This window comes from Chelonoidis abingdonii, chromosome 2 (genome assembly GCF_003597395.2).
Source record: "Chelonoidis abingdonii isolate Lonesome George chromosome 2, CheloAbing_2.0, whole genome shotgun sequence".
NCBI lineage: Eukaryota > Metazoa > Chordata > Testudines > Testudinidae > Chelonoidis > Chelonoidis abingdonii.
Genome location: NC_133770.1, coordinates 130,229,276 through 130,249,191, shown reverse-complemented (window position 1 = coordinate 130,249,191; position 19,916 = coordinate 130,229,276). Strand labels below are relative to the sequence as shown.

Genomic DNA, 19,916 nt, shown 5'->3' with positions numbered 1-19,916 from the left:
ATTAGGCATTACGCTAGGCCTTTTATATCAGGCCTCATGTCTCAAACTCCCTCTTTCTACTACAGCATTCACAGACATCATGCAAAGCACAGCACGCTGTGTGACAAAGTTCCTCCTCTGCCTTGGTGGGTCCTGCGCTTATTGGCGGATTTGCTTGTCTCAGAGATTCACGGCAGTCCTTAGTTTGACCACTAAGTGGCTCAAACCTGCCATTTGCTCAGCTAACCACATGACTGCCCAGCATGGGGAAAAGGAAGAACAATATCATCCTCAGTCTATGCTGGTCCACCTAGTGGGTCAGGGGACGGGTCAGGGGACAGGCCAGGGACCTTCCTCTCTGGTGGGACCCACAGTCCAGGTCAACTCCTCCTGTATCCAATAGGGAGTTGGGGACTGGGGGGAACCTGGGCCTGCCCTCTACTCCAGGTTCCAGCCCAGGGCCCTGTGAATCACAGCTGTTTACAGTGTTTCGTGTAACACCAGTGTGACAGCTACAATTCCCTGGACTACTTCCCCATGACCTCCTCCCAAAAGCTTCTGTATCCTCACCACAGGACGTTCTTCCTGATGCCAGATAGCATTTGTACTCCTCAGTCCTCCAGCAGCACGCCCTCTCACTCTCAGCTCTTTGCATGCCCCTCACTGACTGAAGTGAGGTCCTTTTTAAACCAGGTGCCCTGATTAGCCTGTCTGTCTTAATTGATTTTAGCAGCTTCTTAATTGGCTCCAAGTGTCCTAATTAGCCTGTCTGCCTTAATTGGTTCCAGCAAGTTCCTGATTGTTCTGGAACTGCCCCTATTATCTTACCCAGGGAAAAGGGACCTACTTAACCTGAGGCTAGTAGCTTTCCCTTCGATCACTCTGTTGCAGCCATCTGGCCCAACCCTGTCACAGCTGCTACAATCCAGACCAGACTGGCCACATTGGCATCCAGCTGATACTGGAGACATCACCAATGTGCTTTCAGACACCCAAAGGCACAGTTCACCACCATTCTGCATCTACTCAGTTGGCAGTTGAATTCCCTTTTCCTTGAGTGAAGTATGCCTTCATTAGCCATAGTAGTAATGAGTATGCGAGGCTGACAAAAATAAATGTTGACACAGAAACACTGTACATAACAACAACATTTCTGGTGACTAAAGATCTCCCTTGCCCAAACTGTACAGTCCCAACATACTGAGCACCCTTGTGTCATGAACCTTTCTTGTGTGGCTGACTGTGTTCATGAACCAATCCTATGGTCCACTAAGCTTTGGTGAACCCGTGAATAGTAACCTTTTCAATTAACGTATTCACTGGCCCTTTTTCATGCACAGAAAATAGGAATGTGTGTTCCATCAATGGCCTCATACAGTTCAGAAACCCCATTCTCTGAAATCCCACTATAATTTCAGGGTCCTTGTTAGTGCCAACCACCGGTTGGTAGATCACAGTAGTGATAGCCTTGCACACTTGTGCCATCACTGCCCCAATAGTTGACTTTCCCACCCCCAACTAGTTTGCAGCTGCCTGGTAATTGTCAGGGGTTGCCAACTTCGAAACAGTGATGACCTCCCATATTTGTACAAGTATCAGTTTTCAAAATCAAGTGGTCTGGCACTGGATCATTGATGCAAGTTCCGTGTAACTCAAAGAGGATATGCTTTTTCATCCTGAGATACTTCAGCTACTGGTCTGAGATTTCCAAGATGATGTGGTCCCACCCCTCAAAGCTGGTTTCCTGGGACCAGAAGTGGCAGTCCACCCATGGGCATACCATTGCATTCTCAGCATTCAAGACATCTGTTCCATGGACTTTCATTCTCCCTCCAGGTTGGCCATCTCCGGCATCTCAAAATTCTCTGGAGTGTAAGTCTAGTACTGGACCTCATGAACATTTGTCCTGTGAGCAGGAGCAGAAGCAAATCCTCATGGACTTGCTCCATGTCTCCAAAGTAGTTTGGAAGAAGGGTGAGATGAGCGGGACTTGTCATTGCCAAAATGTGTGAAAGCAGCTTACAGTACCACCAACAACTAGAAAGGTGGTTCTTCTTAAGTGCTTGCTCATGTCGATTCCAAGTAATAGCGTGCATGCCACAGGCACAGTCGTCGGAAGGTTTTTCCCCTAGCAGCACCTGTGGGGTCAGCTGTGGAGCCCCCAGAGTCACCCCCTCATGGTGGTTGTGACAAAGTGGGGGTTTATTCATCTTGTTATGTTTCATGAGTCTTACTGTCCTATACTAATACTATGTGTACCTCAGTTTCCCAGTGTACTGCACCAGTACTTCGGTGGTGGGAATTGGGTGTGTGATTTTTGCTGAGGCCCTTGGGGCAGGAGAAGCTGCCCAGCTGTCTGCACCTATGTTACCTGAGACCCAGGATGAGGGTGTGACCAGGTAACACCTTTTGCCTGGGAAATGAGACAAAGAGACGGAGGAGGAGCAACGGGAGAGCTGTCAGAGGTTAGGTCGCTTAAAGCAGGCAGTTTGCTTGGCGGAACTGGAAGAGAGGGAGTCCAGGGCATCTGGCCCAACACTCCCAAGATGGACTTTCCTGAAAGTCACTGATTTCTGTGATAGCAAGCTCTGTTCTATGCTGTATTCCTGTTTACTAATAAACCTTCTATTTTATCGGCTGGCTGAGAGTCACTTCTGACTGTGGAGTTGGGGTGCAGGGTCCTCTGGCTTCCCCAGGAGCCCCACCAAGGCGGACTCGCTACAGGAAGCGAATGGTGTGGAAGGGGATGCTGAGTACTCCAAGGTCAGACTCAGGAAAGTCGAAGCTCTGTAAGCTTCTTGCCGTGGAGACAGTATGCTCAGAGAGAGGAGGCTTGCTCCCCTAGAATCCTGACTGGCTTCATACAGAGTAGTTCCAGAAAATTGACTATGTGACTATGTGACAGTGGTGAATATAGGTCCCTGCCAACCCACCGCCTGTTCAGTTCTTTCTTACCACCAGTGACAGTCGTTGGAGCTGAGTGTCTTGCTTGCCTCATCAAGTGCTTCCCCTAGTAACTGAACTTTGAGCGTTTTTGTAAATAGTTTTATTTTTTTTACTAGTAGTTAGTTGGTTAGAAGTTGGAGGTCTCCCCCAACCACCACCACCACTCCAATTTGTCTCCCTGACAGATCCCAGAAGGTATGCTACCTGGCAGGGGCCCATATCTGAGATGTTACGGAGGGATTGTCGAGGTTCATCTGGCGCTCTGACAATTACCCCACGCTCCTCATCCATGTGGGCACTAATGATACTGCAAGGTATGATCCTCAGCAGATCAGAAGTGATATAAGGCTCTGGGAGTAAGGGTGAAGAAGTTGGGAGCACAGGTGGTATTCTCTTTAATCTTTCTGGTCAAGAGTAGGGGCCCAGGCAGAGACAGATGCATCCTGGAGGTGAATGCCTGGCTGCGAAGATGGTGTTGCTAGGAGGGCTTCAGCTTCCTTGACCATGGGATGCTGTTCCAGGAAGGACGACTGCTAAGCGGAGATGGGGTCCACCTATGAAGGAAGGGGAAGAATATATTTGGACACAGACTGGCTAACCTAGTAAGGAGGTCTTTCAACTAGAGAAGGGTCATAATTTTGGGGGGTGGAAGCATGGGCTGTTACACAGGAATAAAGGAGAGACAAGACAGACCGGGGGAGCGGGGCAGGGAGCAAATCAGTATCTTAGATGTCTGTCTACTAATGCGGGAAGTATGGGGAATAAGCAGGAAGAATTCAAAATGCTAGTAAATAAACAGAACTGTGACATAGTTGGCATCACAGAGACTTGGAATAATACGCTTTACTGTAATATTGATATAGAAGGGTACAACTTGCTCAGGAAGGACAGGCAGGGAAAAAAGGGAGTTGGTGTTGCCTTATATATTAAAAATGTATATATACTTGGACTGAGGTTGAGATGGAAATAGGAGACAAACTTGTTGAAAGTCTCTGGATAAGAATAAAAAGGGTAAAGAACAAGGGTAATGTCATGGGAGGGGTCTACTACAGACCACCTAACCAGGAAGAAGAGCTGGATGAGGCTTTTTTAAAATAACTAAAAAAAGCACCCAAAGCACAAGACTTGGTGGTGATGGGGAATTTCAGCTACTCAGACATCTATTAGGAAAATAACACAGCAGGGCAGAGACTATCCAACAAGTTCTTGGAATGTATTGGAGACCTTTTTTATTTCAGAAGGTGGCGAAAGTTACTAGGGGAGAGGCTGTTCTAGATTTGATTTTGACAAATAGGGAGGAACTGGTTGAGAATTTGAAAGTGGAAGGCAACTTGGGTGAAAGTGATCATGAAATAATAGCGCTTATGATTCTAACAAATGGTAGGAGGAAGAAGAGCAAAATAAAGGTAATGAGTTTCAAGACGACAGACTTTAGCAAACTCAGGGAGTTGGTAGGTAAGATCGCATGGGAAGCAAGTCTAAAGGAAAAAACAACTAAAGACAGTTAACAGTTTTTCAAAGAGACATTATTAAGAGCACAAGAGCAAAGAGCAAACTATCCCACTGCGTAGGAAAGATAGGCGAGAGACCACCCTGACTTAACCAGGAGATCTTCAGTGATCTAAAAAAGAATCCTACAAAAAGTGGAAATTAGGTCAGATTACAAAGGATGAATATAAACAAATAGCACAAGTATGTAGAGAGAAAATTAGAAAGGCCAAGGCACAAAAGAAGATCAAACTTGCTAGAGACATAAAGGGTAACAAGAAAACATTTTACAAATACATTGGAAGCAAGAGGAAGACCAAGGACAGGATAGGCAGTGGTGGGGTAGTGGGGAACAATAACAGAAAATGTGGAAATGGCAGAGGTGCTAAATGACTTTTTTGTTTTGATTTTCACTAAGAAGGTTGGTGGTGATTGGACGTTTAACATAGTGAATGCCAGTGAAAATGAGATAGGATCAGAGGCTAAAATAGGGAAAGAACATGTTAAAAATTACTTAGACAAATTAGATGTCTTCAAGTCACCAGGGTCTGATGAAATGCATCCTATAATACTCAAGGAGTTGACTGAGGAGATATCTGAGCCATTAACGATTACCTTTGAAAAGTCATAGAAGACAAAGAAATTCCAGAAGCTGGAAAGGACAATATAGTGTCCTAATATAAAAAGGGAATAAGGACAATCGGGGAATTACAGACCAGTCAGCTTAAGTTCTTACTCAGAAAGATAATGGAGCAAATAATTAAGCAACCAATTTGCAAACGTCTAAATAAAAAATAAGTAACAGCATGGATTTTTCAAGAACAAATCATTTCATGCCAACCTGATAGCTTTTGACAGGATAACAAAGCTTGTGGATGGGGGGGGGGAAGCAGTAGATATGATATATCTTGACTTTATATAAAGCTTTTGATACTGTCTCACATGACACATCTCTATAAACAAACTGGGGAAATGCCAACAAAGATGGAGTTACTGGTTGGAAACTGTTTACAGAGAGTAATCATCAATGGTTCAGTCATATTGGAAGGGCATATGAGTGGGGTCCGCAGGGATCAGTTTGGGGTCGGGTTCTGTCCAATATCTCATCATGATTTTAGATAATGGCATAGAGAGTAAATATTAATGTTTGCAGATGATACCAAGCTGGGAGGGGTTGCAAGTGCTTTGGAGGATAGGATTAAAATTCAAAATGATCTAGACAAACTGGAGAAATGGTCTGCAGTAAATAAGATGAAATTCAATAAGGCCAAATGCAAAGTACTCCACTTAGGAAGGAACAATCAGTTGCACACATACAAAATGGGAAATGACTGCCTAGGAAGGAGTACTGCGGAAAGGGATCTAGGGTCATAGTGGACCACAAGCTAAATATGAGTGAACAGTGTAACGTGGTCCTCAGACTCCACCACCTCCTCAGTCTGAAGCCCCATGTTACTGGCCACCCTGCGCAACAGCTCCTGGTGCACTCTGCTATGGATGGGGGGTAGCCCCAAAGGATGAAAACCCTGTCACCGCTTGGTCCAGCAAGGATGACAATGAAGACATAGGTGGCACTGGACGCTCCTATCCCTCCAGATCACTGGACATGTCGTGCTCGGTGCTGTGCTGCTCACTGCCCACAGCAGTGTCAGTCAGTAGTGGATCTGGGACCCGAACATAGCTCAGTGCTGTGGACCAAAGCCATCTCCGAGCCCCGAGGCGTGAGACAGCCCTTGGGTGGTGGTGGGATATCACCTTCTGATACCATGGACTGGGAGCCTAGAGTGTGTGCCCTGAGCTTGGTAATATGCCCACAGAGTCCTGAATGCCCATTGCCTCCTGCCTATATCAGCGCTGCCCCAGTTGTGCCGACGGCACCTAGAATAGTAGTACTCTGCTTCTGAGTCTGATGACTGCGACCTAGAGCACGTTGATCACAGCAGTGATGAGCGGGACACTGCCGGAGAGCAGTGCCATGGAGAGGGTGAACAGTGCCTTATCGCGGGCTTGCCCTTCGACGGTGCCATGCCTCACGGTGCCAGAGTTCTGTCTCGGGGTGGGGCACTGCAGAGCTGTTATGGCATCAAGTCTCTGGCCACTTGAATGTGTCTGGGGTGAAAGGGAGCTCAAGTTCCTCCACCTGGCACTCTATAGCAGGAGAATCCAATGGCACCAGACTCGCTGGATCCCTTTGTGGGCCTGAAGTCAACAGTGCAGGCTCCCGCGAGACCAGCACCAGGTGTTCTTGTGTAGACTCCCGGTGGCACTGTCAAATTTGGCCGTTCTAGTTGTGGGCAAGCGCGCTCTGTCTGCCTTCTTGTGCTGCTTATGCTGCACCGGAGAGTGCGAGTGGTCCAATGTTGTCTCCATGGGCTTTGGCATCTGGGAGTGTCAGGGTCTCTGTGCCCAGAGTCCTTCCTGCATGCCGTTTCTCGAACAGAGGCTGGAGCACTCCACACGGAGCCAGCTGGGGGTGGAGGGCCACTTCATAAGGAGTTGCTTCAGCCTGAAGTCCTTTTCCTTTTTTGTCCTCTGGTGGAACCCTTTGCAGATCTTGCAGCAGTCTGTTTAATGTTCCTCCCCCAGCCACTTCAGGCAGGAGTTGTGGGGGTTGCCCGTTCGCATGAGCTTGTGGCAGGTTCCGCACGGTTTAAACACTTGGGCTCTGTCCCTCTCAGAAGAGAGTCACTGACCGCCACTACCCTATGTTTTCTCCTGTTAGTGGTGGCTCATTGCCAGGGCAGCATACCAGTTTTCCATCACCATGGTGGGTGGGTTGGGAGTAGGGGTGGAGCATTTCCTGCTGCCAGAAGTAACCAGCAACCAGTGTCCTCTCTGTGACAGAGCCATATCCTCCTGCCCTGGCAGTGTGACAGCAGTTCTCTGTAGCTGGATATCTTCCTCAGCATTGGATGTCTCCATATGAATATTTTCGAGGAATTCCTCATGGGCACAGATGCTCCTCAGCCTAGCCACCTCCTCCTGTAGCTCTCTCGCCTGCTTCCTGAGAGATTCGACCAGCAGGCACCTTTCATACTGGTTGGTCCCCCCAGCCTGGCTTTCTTTGAGTGGAAAATGCAGCCACAGTCTCTGAAAATCCACACCAGGATCTGGGTAGAGACATCCATGGTTAGGTTGTCTGTCTGGATACAGGTGTAGGTGGAGGAGACAGCAGCGTTGGCACTGGCAATGTGGCCCTTCCTAATCATAGTGGTTATATTACATATCCTGCCCCCAGACTCCCTCTCAAATTCCCCAGTTTGCAGTCCCTGTTCTCTAGCTCCCCTTGGTCGCTTAGCCTGTGGTTTTTAAGGCCTTCTCTGCTAGGTCACCCCTACCCCCTTGTTAATCACACAGGGGGAGGATGATCACAAGGCTGACTGAGGTTGATCAGGGATGATCCATGGAACAAGGCTCAAACAACAAAGGCTACACTTGTTGGACATTTGACAAGCACTGGCTTTTTATATTGACTACAGAAAGCTGTTCCAGAAGTCGAATCAGTTGTTCGTTGCAATTGTGGACAGGATGAAGGGCCTCCAGGTGTCATCACAGAAAATTTCATCATGGATCACGTCCTGTATCCGGGCATGCTATGATCTGGCAAAAATACCTGCCCTGAAGCTAACGGCATGTTCCACAAGAGCATAGATCTCCTTGGCAGCATTCTTGGCCCAGGTCTTGATCCAGGAGATCTGCGGGGCAGCGACGTGGTCTTCGGTCAAAGTTTTAACTTCTCACTTTGTCAATACCCAGCACTCCAGGGACAATATGGTATTTGGCAAAGCAGTACTTCAATCTGCAATTCCATGAACTCTAACTCCACGTTCTAGGTAAGGCTTGAGAGTCACCCACTTGGAATTGACATGAGTAATCAAAGAAGAAAAAACAGTTACTTACCTTCTCGTAACTATTGTTCAAGATGGGTTGCTCATGTCCATTCCAAGACCCACCCGCCTTCCGCTCTATCAGAGTATCCATCAAGAAGGAACTGAATAGGCGGTGGGTCGGAGGGACCTATATTCACCGCCATGAAGGCGCGACTCCAGGGGGCTTCACAGCTGACCCAACGGGTGCTGGTAGGGGAAAAACCTTCTGACAACTGTGCACCTGGCACACACACCCCTACTTGGAATGGACAGGAGCAAGGGGAGGGATAGCTCAGTGGTTTGAGCGTTGGCCTGCTAAACCCCAGGTTGTGAGTTCAATCTTTGAGGGGACCATTTAGGGACCTAGGGCAAAAATCTGTCTGGGGATTGGTCCTGCTTTGAGCAGGGTGTTGGACTAGATAACCTCCTGAGGGCCCTTTCAACCCTGATATTCTGTATTCTAACACATCTCAAAGAGCAACAGTTATGCAAAGATAAGTAACCATTTTTTCCCAGTGTTACCTCTGATGCAAAGGACTTTGGGATACCATGCCTGAATTAGCAATGCAATGTTGCATGCCATAAAGGACCAGTGTGGACACGGGTAGACACCTGTGAACACCATATACCCATGCCAGCAATGGCATATGTGGATAGGCAAGTACGGGATGCCCACATGCTAGCAGTGTGTGCACATGTATCTGTGTCTGCTCGCAAGTATAGACATACCCTAATAGAGAGAGTAAATGTACAGTAGGAACAAGAGCTTTAGTTACTTGGGTAAACAGTACCTTTTTATTACCTTTGTTTTTGCATGCAACAGATCATTTCTTTCAGCCTCCCTGGAGTTGCAAAGAAAGATGAGCTTTGTTTCCATAACTTCTAGTGACCACTAAAGGTTGCTTAGGCTAGCGTACCTCTTTAAGTTCAAGGCAATCACTGGTGGAAATGAGGGACTATCCCAGGCACTGTTCTCTTTTGCTGTCCTTGGGGAAGTTTGAAAGTTATGCTTTTTTCCTCCTGGTCTGTGTAGACAAATTCATACAATTCAGGACTTTTCTGACTAGGTACCTGTTTGCCCTCATTACCTGGGTGTATGGGTACCATACATGTATTGATGAATTTGTTCTTATGGGACCCCTGGAGGTAGTTTTGTGATATGTATCTATTTTGCAGATGGAGATCTGGAGCTTGCCAGAGATCTCACAGAAAATCTGTGCTTGGAGCTGGGAGTTGGGCCCAGAAGTCCTGGGTTCCACTCCCAGTGCCTTGACTTTGAAACCAACCCAGCTGTTACTGGCTGAGCAAAGTGAGACCCAACAATCTCCTTAGTGGCATTTCTCCTGCATTCGATCAATTCTGAATTTCAGGAAGCATTCTAGACATCTATGGGAAGAAGTCTATGGATTCTTCGTGACAATTAGAACATCAGAAAAGCCTCATTTCCATAGGGTGCCTGTTTGGTGCTTTAGATATGGGAGTATTTTGACATCAATGCTAATTCAGTCCCCGCCTCCAGTTCACTTGCATCGTTCAGTTCCCTTGTTTGAAATGAATGGAAATGGAGTTACAGGTCAAGACTGAAGTGTTTTGACTGTTTTTGCGGGGATTGAAGTCTGGAATAGCAGGGGCTGCTTCACTTGAGGAGCTATGTTTGCTGAGTAGGGGTGAGGCTGGAGATTTGCATTGTGGCTTCCTCCACACTATGACTGACTGAGGCAAGATCACTGACCTTGCCTAGTCAACACTTCAACTAAACAGTACCCATTTGGTGCTGTGGGCAGAGAGATCCCTCCACCTGCAGCACCAAACAGTCACTGTCAATAGGAAGCCAGGTAACAGAATTAGGGTTACTGGAGAGGGAGTGAGCAACTGGCTTAGTTACCTCTGATGTAACTGCTCAGGTTCCCCTGCTTACAGCAGCAAATAGTCATTGTCGTGAGAAAATTGTTCATACGAATCTGATAAAGCAACACAGAGAAGAGGAGGATCAGCTTAGACAATTTAATAACATATATAGGTTTAGTGGTAGTATCCTGTAAAATTACTACAAGTTCAGGGATAGAGACTGTGTTCCCAAGCGCCTCCCCTCCTTCACCCCCCCACACCTGCCAGTTTAGCTTGCATAAGCAACGCAGTATGCAATCCTCTACCTCAGTCACTGCTCTCTAACTGTAGTGGGTTGAAGATTTGTTTTTCCTCAGGGCAGGCCTGTAATATCTTAGGACCAAATGGTTCTATCCCTTCAATAGCAGGGATGCTGATCAAGTTGCTACTTTTCTCCCATTTAAGTCTCTATTTTCTCTCATTCCAAACATCTGTTTCTTGGGATAGCAAGAATTAGAGCATCTTCTGAGAAGAGATCCCCTCCCTCATAGACAACCCATGCCTGCTGACAGAGTGGGGACACCATCCTGGAACAGTTTGTCACCCGCTCCCCACCCTCTTGGCCACCCTCCCCCCTCCAGGAAAGCAGCGGCCCCTCCAGGCAGCTCCCAGTCGTTCCTCTGCTCCTGCCTCTGCCTCATCCTGCCTGGTGAAGCTCACCAGCTCAGCTTCTCCGCAGTAAGGGTCCCTGCTGCACCATATGACCGAGCAATCTTGGGGGTGCGGGTATGTGACCCAGCATGCTGCCTTCTCCCCACTCGTTGCCTCTGCTTCCCCTCTCTTCTTTTCTTGGTAGACTGCTTGCTATTGCATCTGACATGGCTTTCTGACTTAAAGTGTTTTATGTGTACAAGAATAGACAATTTAAAGGTTATCACAACTTCTTTGAACATTTCTTGACTGGACTATGATGCTTTTGCTGGGTGCTTATTGGGGGTAGTTCAAGCACCAAAACTATGACAGTATTTATAGCCACTGTGGGCATATGGGTGTGGTTAACCCTTCAGTCATGAATTTCAGACTTGAGGATTTCTTGTTACGAGAAGGCATATTTCTGGTAAGATTTAAATTGACTATTAATGGAAACTTTTGTTCTGGGATATGTAATAGGATTTCCAACAGTGCAGCAAAATGGTACTGAAGCAAAATAACCCCAAGAGATTACAGTAGAATTTTTAAAAAATTGTGCATTATTATTATTATTATTAATAGATCTCAGGTGAAAGTACAAAATATCTAGTGGCCAGTTAAAAGAATAATATAAAAAATCCTCAATTTTCTCCCCTATTAATTTTTTAAAAAATGGATTTGGATTTATCACATGAAATCTTCGAAAATAATAGAAGACAAAAACAGTCAGATGTGCTGTGGCTTTTTTTTAGAAGCAGGAAAATAAATATTCTTCTGGATTGGTAAAAGGGATGCTCTGCTAGTGCTTGATTTGCAGTGTGTCTGTTCCCTTCAGAGAAGTTGTCACCATTAATATGGCTAACATTTCTTTGGGAATGAGGTGAGGAGGTAAAAAAAACAAAACAAAAAAACAGCACTACTGTTCATGTTGAAGAACCTCTAAGAAAAAGAGCAGTTAAAAATTGGTGTGATATGTAAATATAAAATGGGTATTTTGAGGTTCTTCTTTGACTGCTATGTTCTATATGTATTCAACACATGGGTATACATGTACTCTGCATGCCTGAAATTGGAGGTTTCTAGCAGGTATTGTCCACTGGCTCACACTTGTGCAATTGTTCTCCCATGCTCTGAACGAAGTGCATAAGGGGTGGGGCAGACTGACGCCTCTCTAGGTCCTTCTTACTGCCGCATTACTTGAGTCAGAATCTGCTGTGTCCACAGATTTCTCAGTGCTTTTTTCGTCTTCAAACCTGTAAATGTATTGTACGTAGTTTTTTTTTCTTTAATATTTTAGTGTTTGAGGTTTTTAATCTTAGTATATCTTAGTGTCTCCCTACCAGTTCAGAGTACTGCTATTTGGGCTAGCAACACCACTTTCACAAAGGCTTTCTGAGTGGTGTAGCCCAAATGAGACATCACAGTTTACACAGTCTTCCATATCTGAATGACTGGCTCCTAATGGGTCACTTCAGTCAGGAGGTCCAGTCAGTAGCTCTGTTCTTGCTCCAACATCTAGCAGACTTGAGAATCTGTGTTAACTAAGAAAAGTCCACTTTGATTCCAATAAGGACAATAGACTTTATAGGAGCAACCCTAGATTTGATCTCAGCAAGAGCCTGTCTCCCTTTGGAAAGATTCCAGACCATGAACAATTTGATAAGAACAAGATGAACAACACTTTCAGACCATAAACAACTCTCAAGGTCTGCCTTTCCCAATTAGGCACATGGCATCATGTACCTATGTAACACCATTTGTCAGGCTTTAGCTACATTGCCTACAAGCCTGGCTCCATTCTATTTACTCACCAGGCAGAGACCACACAAACACCAGAGTAACAATTTCCACCAAGGTCACAGCTTTTCTTGCTTGGTGGATAAACCCAGAACAAGTATTTGTGGGAGTTTCTTTAATTACATCCACACCTGATGCAACCGTTGTCAAAGCTGCAACCCTGATTGGATGGGGAGCCCACCTGGACAACCACACGGCATAAAGCACTTGGTCTACTCAGGAGCCAGTATCCATATCAGACTACTAGAGCAGAGAGCAGTCCATCTCGCCTGCAATGCATTCTTCCCACTTATTCAGTCTCAACATGTCCAAATACTGTCAGACATCATAATGACTGTCTTTTACGTAAACAACCAAATGGAGCAAAAATCCCTTCCTTTCTGTCGAGTATCAGAGGGGTAGCCATGTTAGTCTGGATCTGTAAAAGCAGCAAAGAGTCCTGTGGCACCTTATAGACTAACAGACATATTGGAGCATGAGCTTTAGTGGGTGAATACCCACTTAGTCGCATACGTGCATCTGACGAAGTGAGTATTCACCCACGGAAGCTCATGCTCCAATAAGTCTGTTAGTCTATAAGGTGCCACAGGACTCTTTGCTTTTTCTTCTCTGTGTGCACCAAAAATTACATAATTCTTTCTGCTATGTACCTACCAGGCACACAGAATTCTCCAGCAGTCAGTCTCAGCAAGCACTTTGCTCACAGACCATGAGAGGGAGATACCCAATTCTGTCCTGAACAAGATCTTTGCATAGTGGGGAACACCATCCTGGGATCTTTTCACATCCCAAATAATCAAAAAGTTCACTCTTTACTGCTCCAGGACACCCCTGGGCCATAGTTCCAGGGGAGATATACTATTCCATTATTCTGGACAATCCATCTCAGGGCTTTCTATTAGTTCCCTGTGGGTCCAACAAGCATGCCTTCTGCCCTCCAGCAGAAGGGTAGTCCATTCTTACTGACCCAACAACAATTTGATTCCTGAAAGGTCTAGGTAGGACCTTCTCATTAGTGGTGAAAACTGCACCACAATGGGACCTCAACCTTGTACAATCAATACTTATCAAATCACCATTTGCATCACTGGCAACGTTTTATGTCCCACATTCCCACAAAGGTCACCTTTTTAATTGCTGTCACATTGGCCAGAAGCCAGAGCCAATTGGGAGCACTTGTGGTTATCCTGTTTTCGTCAGAAGATTATTTCCCTTTGCCTGAAATCCATCCATAAAGAAATTTCTGAGCTTTGCATCAATTGACCTGCCTGCTTAATGGCAGTCTTCCCAAAATCTCATACTTCCAAAGAGACTTCACTCTTTGAACATCAGACAAGCTGTAATGTTCTACCTGCAAAGGACAAAATCAATTAATAAATCACTAAGACTGTTTGGCACTATAGTGGAATGATTGCGAGGACAGGTATCTGCTCAAAGAATCGCTAACTGGATCTCTGGCTACATCATTCTGTGTCCAATTGACCCACACTTCTCCTCTGAATAGAGTGAGAGCCCATTCCGCTAGAGCACAAGCAATCTCAACAGCATCTCTTCGAGAGGTACCTATACTGGACATCTGTGGAGCGGCTACCTGGAGCTCTGTCCATACATTCACAAAATATTAGGCCTTAGTTCAAGCCTCCTCTATGGATGCAGCTACAGATGTAGTTTTCTAGAACATTAAGCTCTACAGATGGCAGCTGTTCAGACTGTGGTATTACAAGTATCTATACCAACTGCATCCTCATACCCCCTCCTGTTAAATATTGCTTATCGATCACCCACAGGTAGAATACACATAGGGTCTCATGTTCCAAGAGGAGATGCAAGTTACTGACCTGTTACTGGAGGTTCTTCAAAATATCTGGTCCTTATCTGTATTCCACTACGCAGCCTCCTTCCCCTCTGGTTCAGATCCTTCTGCTTTAGTGGTAGGAGAGGAATTGGAGAGAGGCATTGGTTTACACTGCCCCTTATACCATCAGTTTGAAGGATAAGGAGAAAAACTTTGCAGGACCAGTGGACACTACTTGCTAGAAATCTCTGAGCACAAGCACATGGAATGCACACCTACACTTGTGTGGAATACAGATAGACCAGAACATTCTGTTATAGGTCAGTAACCTCCATTTCTTCCCCTCCCTGTAAGATCAGATCTTTTTTCCCCACTTACTATGTATGCAAATATTTGTAGTAGCTAAAAACCAATTGCTTGACTTTTTTTTTTCATTTGATATACTGTATGTAGTTGTTAGCTTTCTAGAACATAAAGCTATTGCTACATATAATTTGCTGTGACTTAATCTTTTTCCTGTCTGTTTCTTAGGAAGTCCCATGTGCCCTCCTCAAAAATAAAGGTAAATAGTTGTAATATACTAACAGTGTATTAGCAACTTTATGAAATAGAAGCTTTAAAAACTTTCTACTCAAACTGATGTATTTTTTGTGTTTGTTACTTCATATATTGAATGAAAGTATGTGGATGAAAAGATCAGATACCAGTGGAGGTTGTATGAAGTGTAGTGTCAATTTCATCCAGTACACAGTACTCTGATTTCATGTGCAAAGTTGGTGGTCTTGGATTTTATGTATTTTTGCTACTTTTGTGTACTATTTATTTGCTTTGATTGCTTTTTATAAAGGTTTATTTTAGATGTTTAACACTCTTGTTCACTTAAATATGGTCTAAACCTTTGAATTCTTTGGAATCAAAGCAGGGATATGCATATATTTATATGCCTCTTCAAATCTGTAGCAGGATTCAAATAATAGTAAATACATCAGTATACCATTCTATGTGCTTTCAGTGTTAGAAATTTCCAATGCAAATAGTTGGTTTATTCTCCTTCTGACTAGATCTTTTATTAAATCTATACTTGTAACCTCATGGAGAGGAAGACCTTTAGAACTTTTCAGACAAAAAGTCTCCACCAATTACTTAACCTTATTTTCTAAACTTTTTTTCCCCTTTTTCTAGTATTTTCACTGTTGTGTCAAATACACTTGTGCAATCTTAACCCTAAGTTTAGCGTTTTATATCAGAATAGTTGTTTAAAAAAGTTAACAGAAAGTGTGCAGCATAAAATGTATCTGAGTTTTTCTCCTCCTGAAATACTTAATGTTTCAAGTTTTCGTAAGCAAAATTTTCTAATTGGATTGTAATTCCAATCCATATTAAGCCCAAAGACTTTATACAGTCCAAAACGTTTCAGTCCCTCAGCAGACTATATTGTGTGCCATAGGCATAGAACTGGAGAGCAACGACAGAGGCCTTGCAATGGCAGGGAATCGATTGGGTGAGATGATCCGAGCAGGTGAACCCCATGCTACAGGGGAAGGTGGAAAAATATAAACCAATTTGACCTGGAGAAAAATTTCCTTCTCAGCTCCAAATCTCATGATAAGTATAACACGGAGCATTATGAGCAAAACACACTAGTCAAGTTTCTAGAATAGATTCTATGTATCACCTCAGACCACTGGTCCACCTCATCTCTAATGCTTCAGAGGAAGGCAAAAATAAACAAAAAACCCACAGAATACATCTAGCCAATTGCTCATTGGTAGTGGGTCTACCCTTTTATTTCTACTGAATAGTCGATTTTAGACAAATATAGCAGTCTTTAGCTTTTTAATCTTCATCTCTTTGTTTTATTAGAGGAAATTTCCTGTGTTGTTGGGAGAGGCTTTAGTCACTGGTGTTTTAACCATTAGGAATAGTGAAGGCTGTTCATCTTGTAGCTCAACATTTCACATTTCAGACACTTGTCAATGCTTGATATGCTTGGCATTTGCCAATTTAGTGGGGCTTTTTCTGGATATTCACTGGTCAGAAGCATTGCATGTGCCAACTAGGATCCATGTGATAGAGGAAGCCACGAGAGTTTTAAGGACAGGTTCAGAATAAGAGCTGATTCCAGGCCCTTCTGTACGCTTTCAACCTTACGTGACCACAAAGTCCAATGCTGAAAAATTCTTGGTTTTCAGGGGGTCTGGATTGTCCTGTAGGCCACAGAGTTCTGCAATGTTCTTACTTAGTGCCAAGGGACCATAAGAAGAAAAAAGAACAGCAGTACCACTGTTTCTCGCATGCACACAAGACTGAAATCTTTTGACCTGCACTATCTATTGAGGCTGTGCCTGTGGCCCTGCATGTCTTTGTGTCCCTCAACTGAGGGGTAGAGTAGGGAACTGTGGTGCTGCTTTCCTTGCTGCTCAGGCTGATGAACTGGATTTGTGATTCTGTTTCACAACCACTCTTCTATTGCTGTTTTTGATTTGATGATCCTGTTAGTGATTAGTGCTTCCCAGTATCTATTTTTTCCAGGTCCTGTTTTACAATTGCCTTCATTTCAGTTTGGCTTCATTCAGCTTGAAGGGAGCCATTTCTCAAAGAGAGGCTTCTCCACTGTCTGGAGAGCAGCAGAATGTATACTCTCTTGCTGTCAGAGCTAGAAATTCTTTGTGGCCTGATGTGGTACCAGGATATTTTGGATTTCCCTCTGTTAGTATTCAAGAAATGGTCTCAAAGACCAGTAATTCATCCTGTGATCCCTCAATGGAACTTGATCCTCATCCATGTAGATTTTGATGCAGCCAATTCTCATGAAAGGCCTTAGGACAAACTTCTTTCCTTTTTAAGATGTGTTTTCTTTCCAGAGTGATTTCAGGTGAGTGAATGAGTTGAACTCTCATCTTTTCTCCTCCTTACTTCCCTTGTTTTCCAGAAAGATATTTTTTTGGTTTCATTCAGAATTTGTTCACATGATGAATACCACGTTCTATCTATTGTTCTTCTCCTCTCAGTCCTAATCTAGTATTCCCCACCCACGACTAGAAGCTGCATTTATTGGATGTTAAGCATGTTGTCAACTTTAATCCTATTCTAAGTTTAGAAAGTCAAAGCAGGGTTACAAAGGTAATGCTATATCTACCATAGCTTTTGGTAGGTGGGTCTTATGCTATATTCTTAAAGCATATGACCAGACTGTCAGATAAACTTGTCAGATTCCATGTAGCTAGAGAAATCTTCATGAGCAGTGAACATGCTGAAGCTTTCGTGGATAAGGTAAGATAGCAGCATGATCATCTCCTCACTCCTTTATAAGTTGTCATCAGTTAGGTATCTCCACTTCTCAGGATACCTCCTTTGGCTGCAAGGACCTGATAGTGGCATGTTAAGGTAGTCCCACCTCCTTGGTTACTGCTTGCTACATCTTCTTTTCGTGCCTTAATCCAGTGTTGTAAGATGGAAGAGAAAGACATACAACAAAGGGGGAAATTACCAGTAATTCTGTCTTTTCCTCTTCTATACTATATCTCATCCACCTCCCCTTTGGGTGTTGTTTTGCTGCTTGTTTTATTTCTTTCTGTCTTTCATACTTTTTCCTTCTCTATAGATCTGGAAGTTCTCTTCCTGATGGGATGCAGTTGTAACTGAGACTTACGGAATCAGGGGCAGGGTTTTAGAATTCTTTGCCTCCCTGCTTCCAGTAGGTGTCACCATAACACTGTCTTTGAATTCAGTGTTGTAGGATGGGAGTTGAGGAGACTACAACAGTGTCACCGGTAACTAATATTCCCTACTTTATGTAGCAACATAAAGATGGTCAAATTTTCAGATTTTTAAAATCCATTAGCTGTTTCATGAACCACTTTCTTTATGTGTTTAAGTAGTTCTAAGTATGTTGTTATAAACTTCCAAATTATGCTTTTATCTGTACTTGTCACTATTCTGCCGGCATGCTTAGGTACTGCTGTAGGTATTTGAATGTAAACTGAAATGCAACAGTGTCAGCCCACATTGGAAGTACCTCACAAGTGACTCCACTTCTCTTGTAACCTGCCATTTACAGGGACTTTTTGCTCAGAGCATTTAATCAGTATATTGTCAGTTTACAATCTGTCGCCAATTTGAATGGTCTAAAAATCAAATGTTGGTGGTATTTTCTTACCAGGATCATTCCCCTTAATTAAAGACTAGTGGTGGTCATTTTAATATTGAGGCTATTAAGCAAGAAGCCAAAATACAACCACCAGGCTTATGTTTCAAACGAATTATAAAAGACAGTTTGGTCCGGTGTCACATTATAAATCCTCATTATAATAGCCTCTCTATACAGTGATTTGTGCTGCACCTGTAAGAATGTACCCTATTTTCTTCATTTCATATTAATTTTAATGTGGTCTTGCTACACACATTTACTTATTGCAATCATATAATATGTAGTCAAAAGTTGAATGTTTAAATAATAAACATATTTTTTCTATTTGAACAGCTGATATTACATTTATGTGTGACAAGCGATGTAACAAGAAACGGTCATGTGGACGACACAAGTGTAATGAAATTTGCTGTGTGGTAAGTTCATTTATACAGTGTAAGGTATGTCTAGACTATGAAATTAGGTCAATAGTATAGAAGTCGATTTTTAGAAATTGATTTTATACAGTCGATTGCGTATGTCCACACTAAGCGCATTAAGTCACTGAAATTCATCCTCACTACCATGGCTAGCATCAACCTACAGAGCAGTGCACTGTGGGTAGCTATCCCATAGTTCCCGCAGTCTCCGCTGCCCATTGGAATTCTGAGTTAAGCTCCCAATACCTGATGGGGCAAAAACATTTGTCACAGGTTCGATAGTGGTAGGGCTCCCACCTAGAATGCCATTCAGCTGTTCATAGAAGTGGCATGTGTGGGGCTCTGACCTGGAGCGACCATTTGTCTCCTTTGTCTTTTAGTAGGATTGCCTGAGCTCCTTAACTTTAACGCGGCACTGCTGTGTGTCCCTGGTGTAGCCTCTGTCCAACATGCCATGTGAGATTTTGGCAAATATATTTGCGTTTCTTCTTTCGGATCAAAGTTCTGCCTGCACAGATTGTTCTCCCCATACAGCAATCAGATCCAGTGTCTCCCTTTTGGTCCATGCTGGAGCTCGTTTGTGATTCTGGGATTGCATGGTCACCTGTGCTGCTGAGTGCAGCTGATGTTGCCACACTGACCGAACAGGAAATGAAATTCAAAAGTTCCTAAGGCTTTTCCTGTGTACCTAGCTAGTGCATCAGAGTTCAAAGTGCTGTCCAGAGTGGCCACAATGGAGCACTCTGGGATAGCTCCCAGAGGCCAATACCGTCAATTTGCATCAGCACTACCCCAGATCTGACCCAACAAGGTCGATTTTAGCACTACTCCCCTCACCAGGCAGGAGTTACAGAAGTCGATTTTAAGAGCCCTTTAAGTCAACTAAATGGGGTTGGTTGTGTGGATGTGGTCATTTTTAAATTGCGGCTAAATTCGACCTGACCCCGTAGTGTAGA

The 19,916-nt window shown here is 44.1% G+C and overlaps 1 protein-coding gene across 1 annotated transcript in view; it reads left to right on the top strand.

The window, feature by feature from the left end:
* Positions 1 to 19,916, top strand: part of NFX1 (nuclear transcription factor, X-box binding 1) — a 235,223-nt gene that overhangs the window by 102,080 nt on the left and 113,227 nt on the right. Inside the window, exons 11-12 of the mRNA XM_032803700.2 lie at positions 14,923 to 14,953; positions 18,875 to 18,957. Of these exons, the coding sequence (XP_032659591.1) occupies positions 14,923 to 14,953; positions 18,875 to 18,957 (114 nt within the window). The remainder of the gene's footprint in view (positions 1 to 14,922; positions 14,954 to 18,874; positions 18,958 to 19,916) is intronic.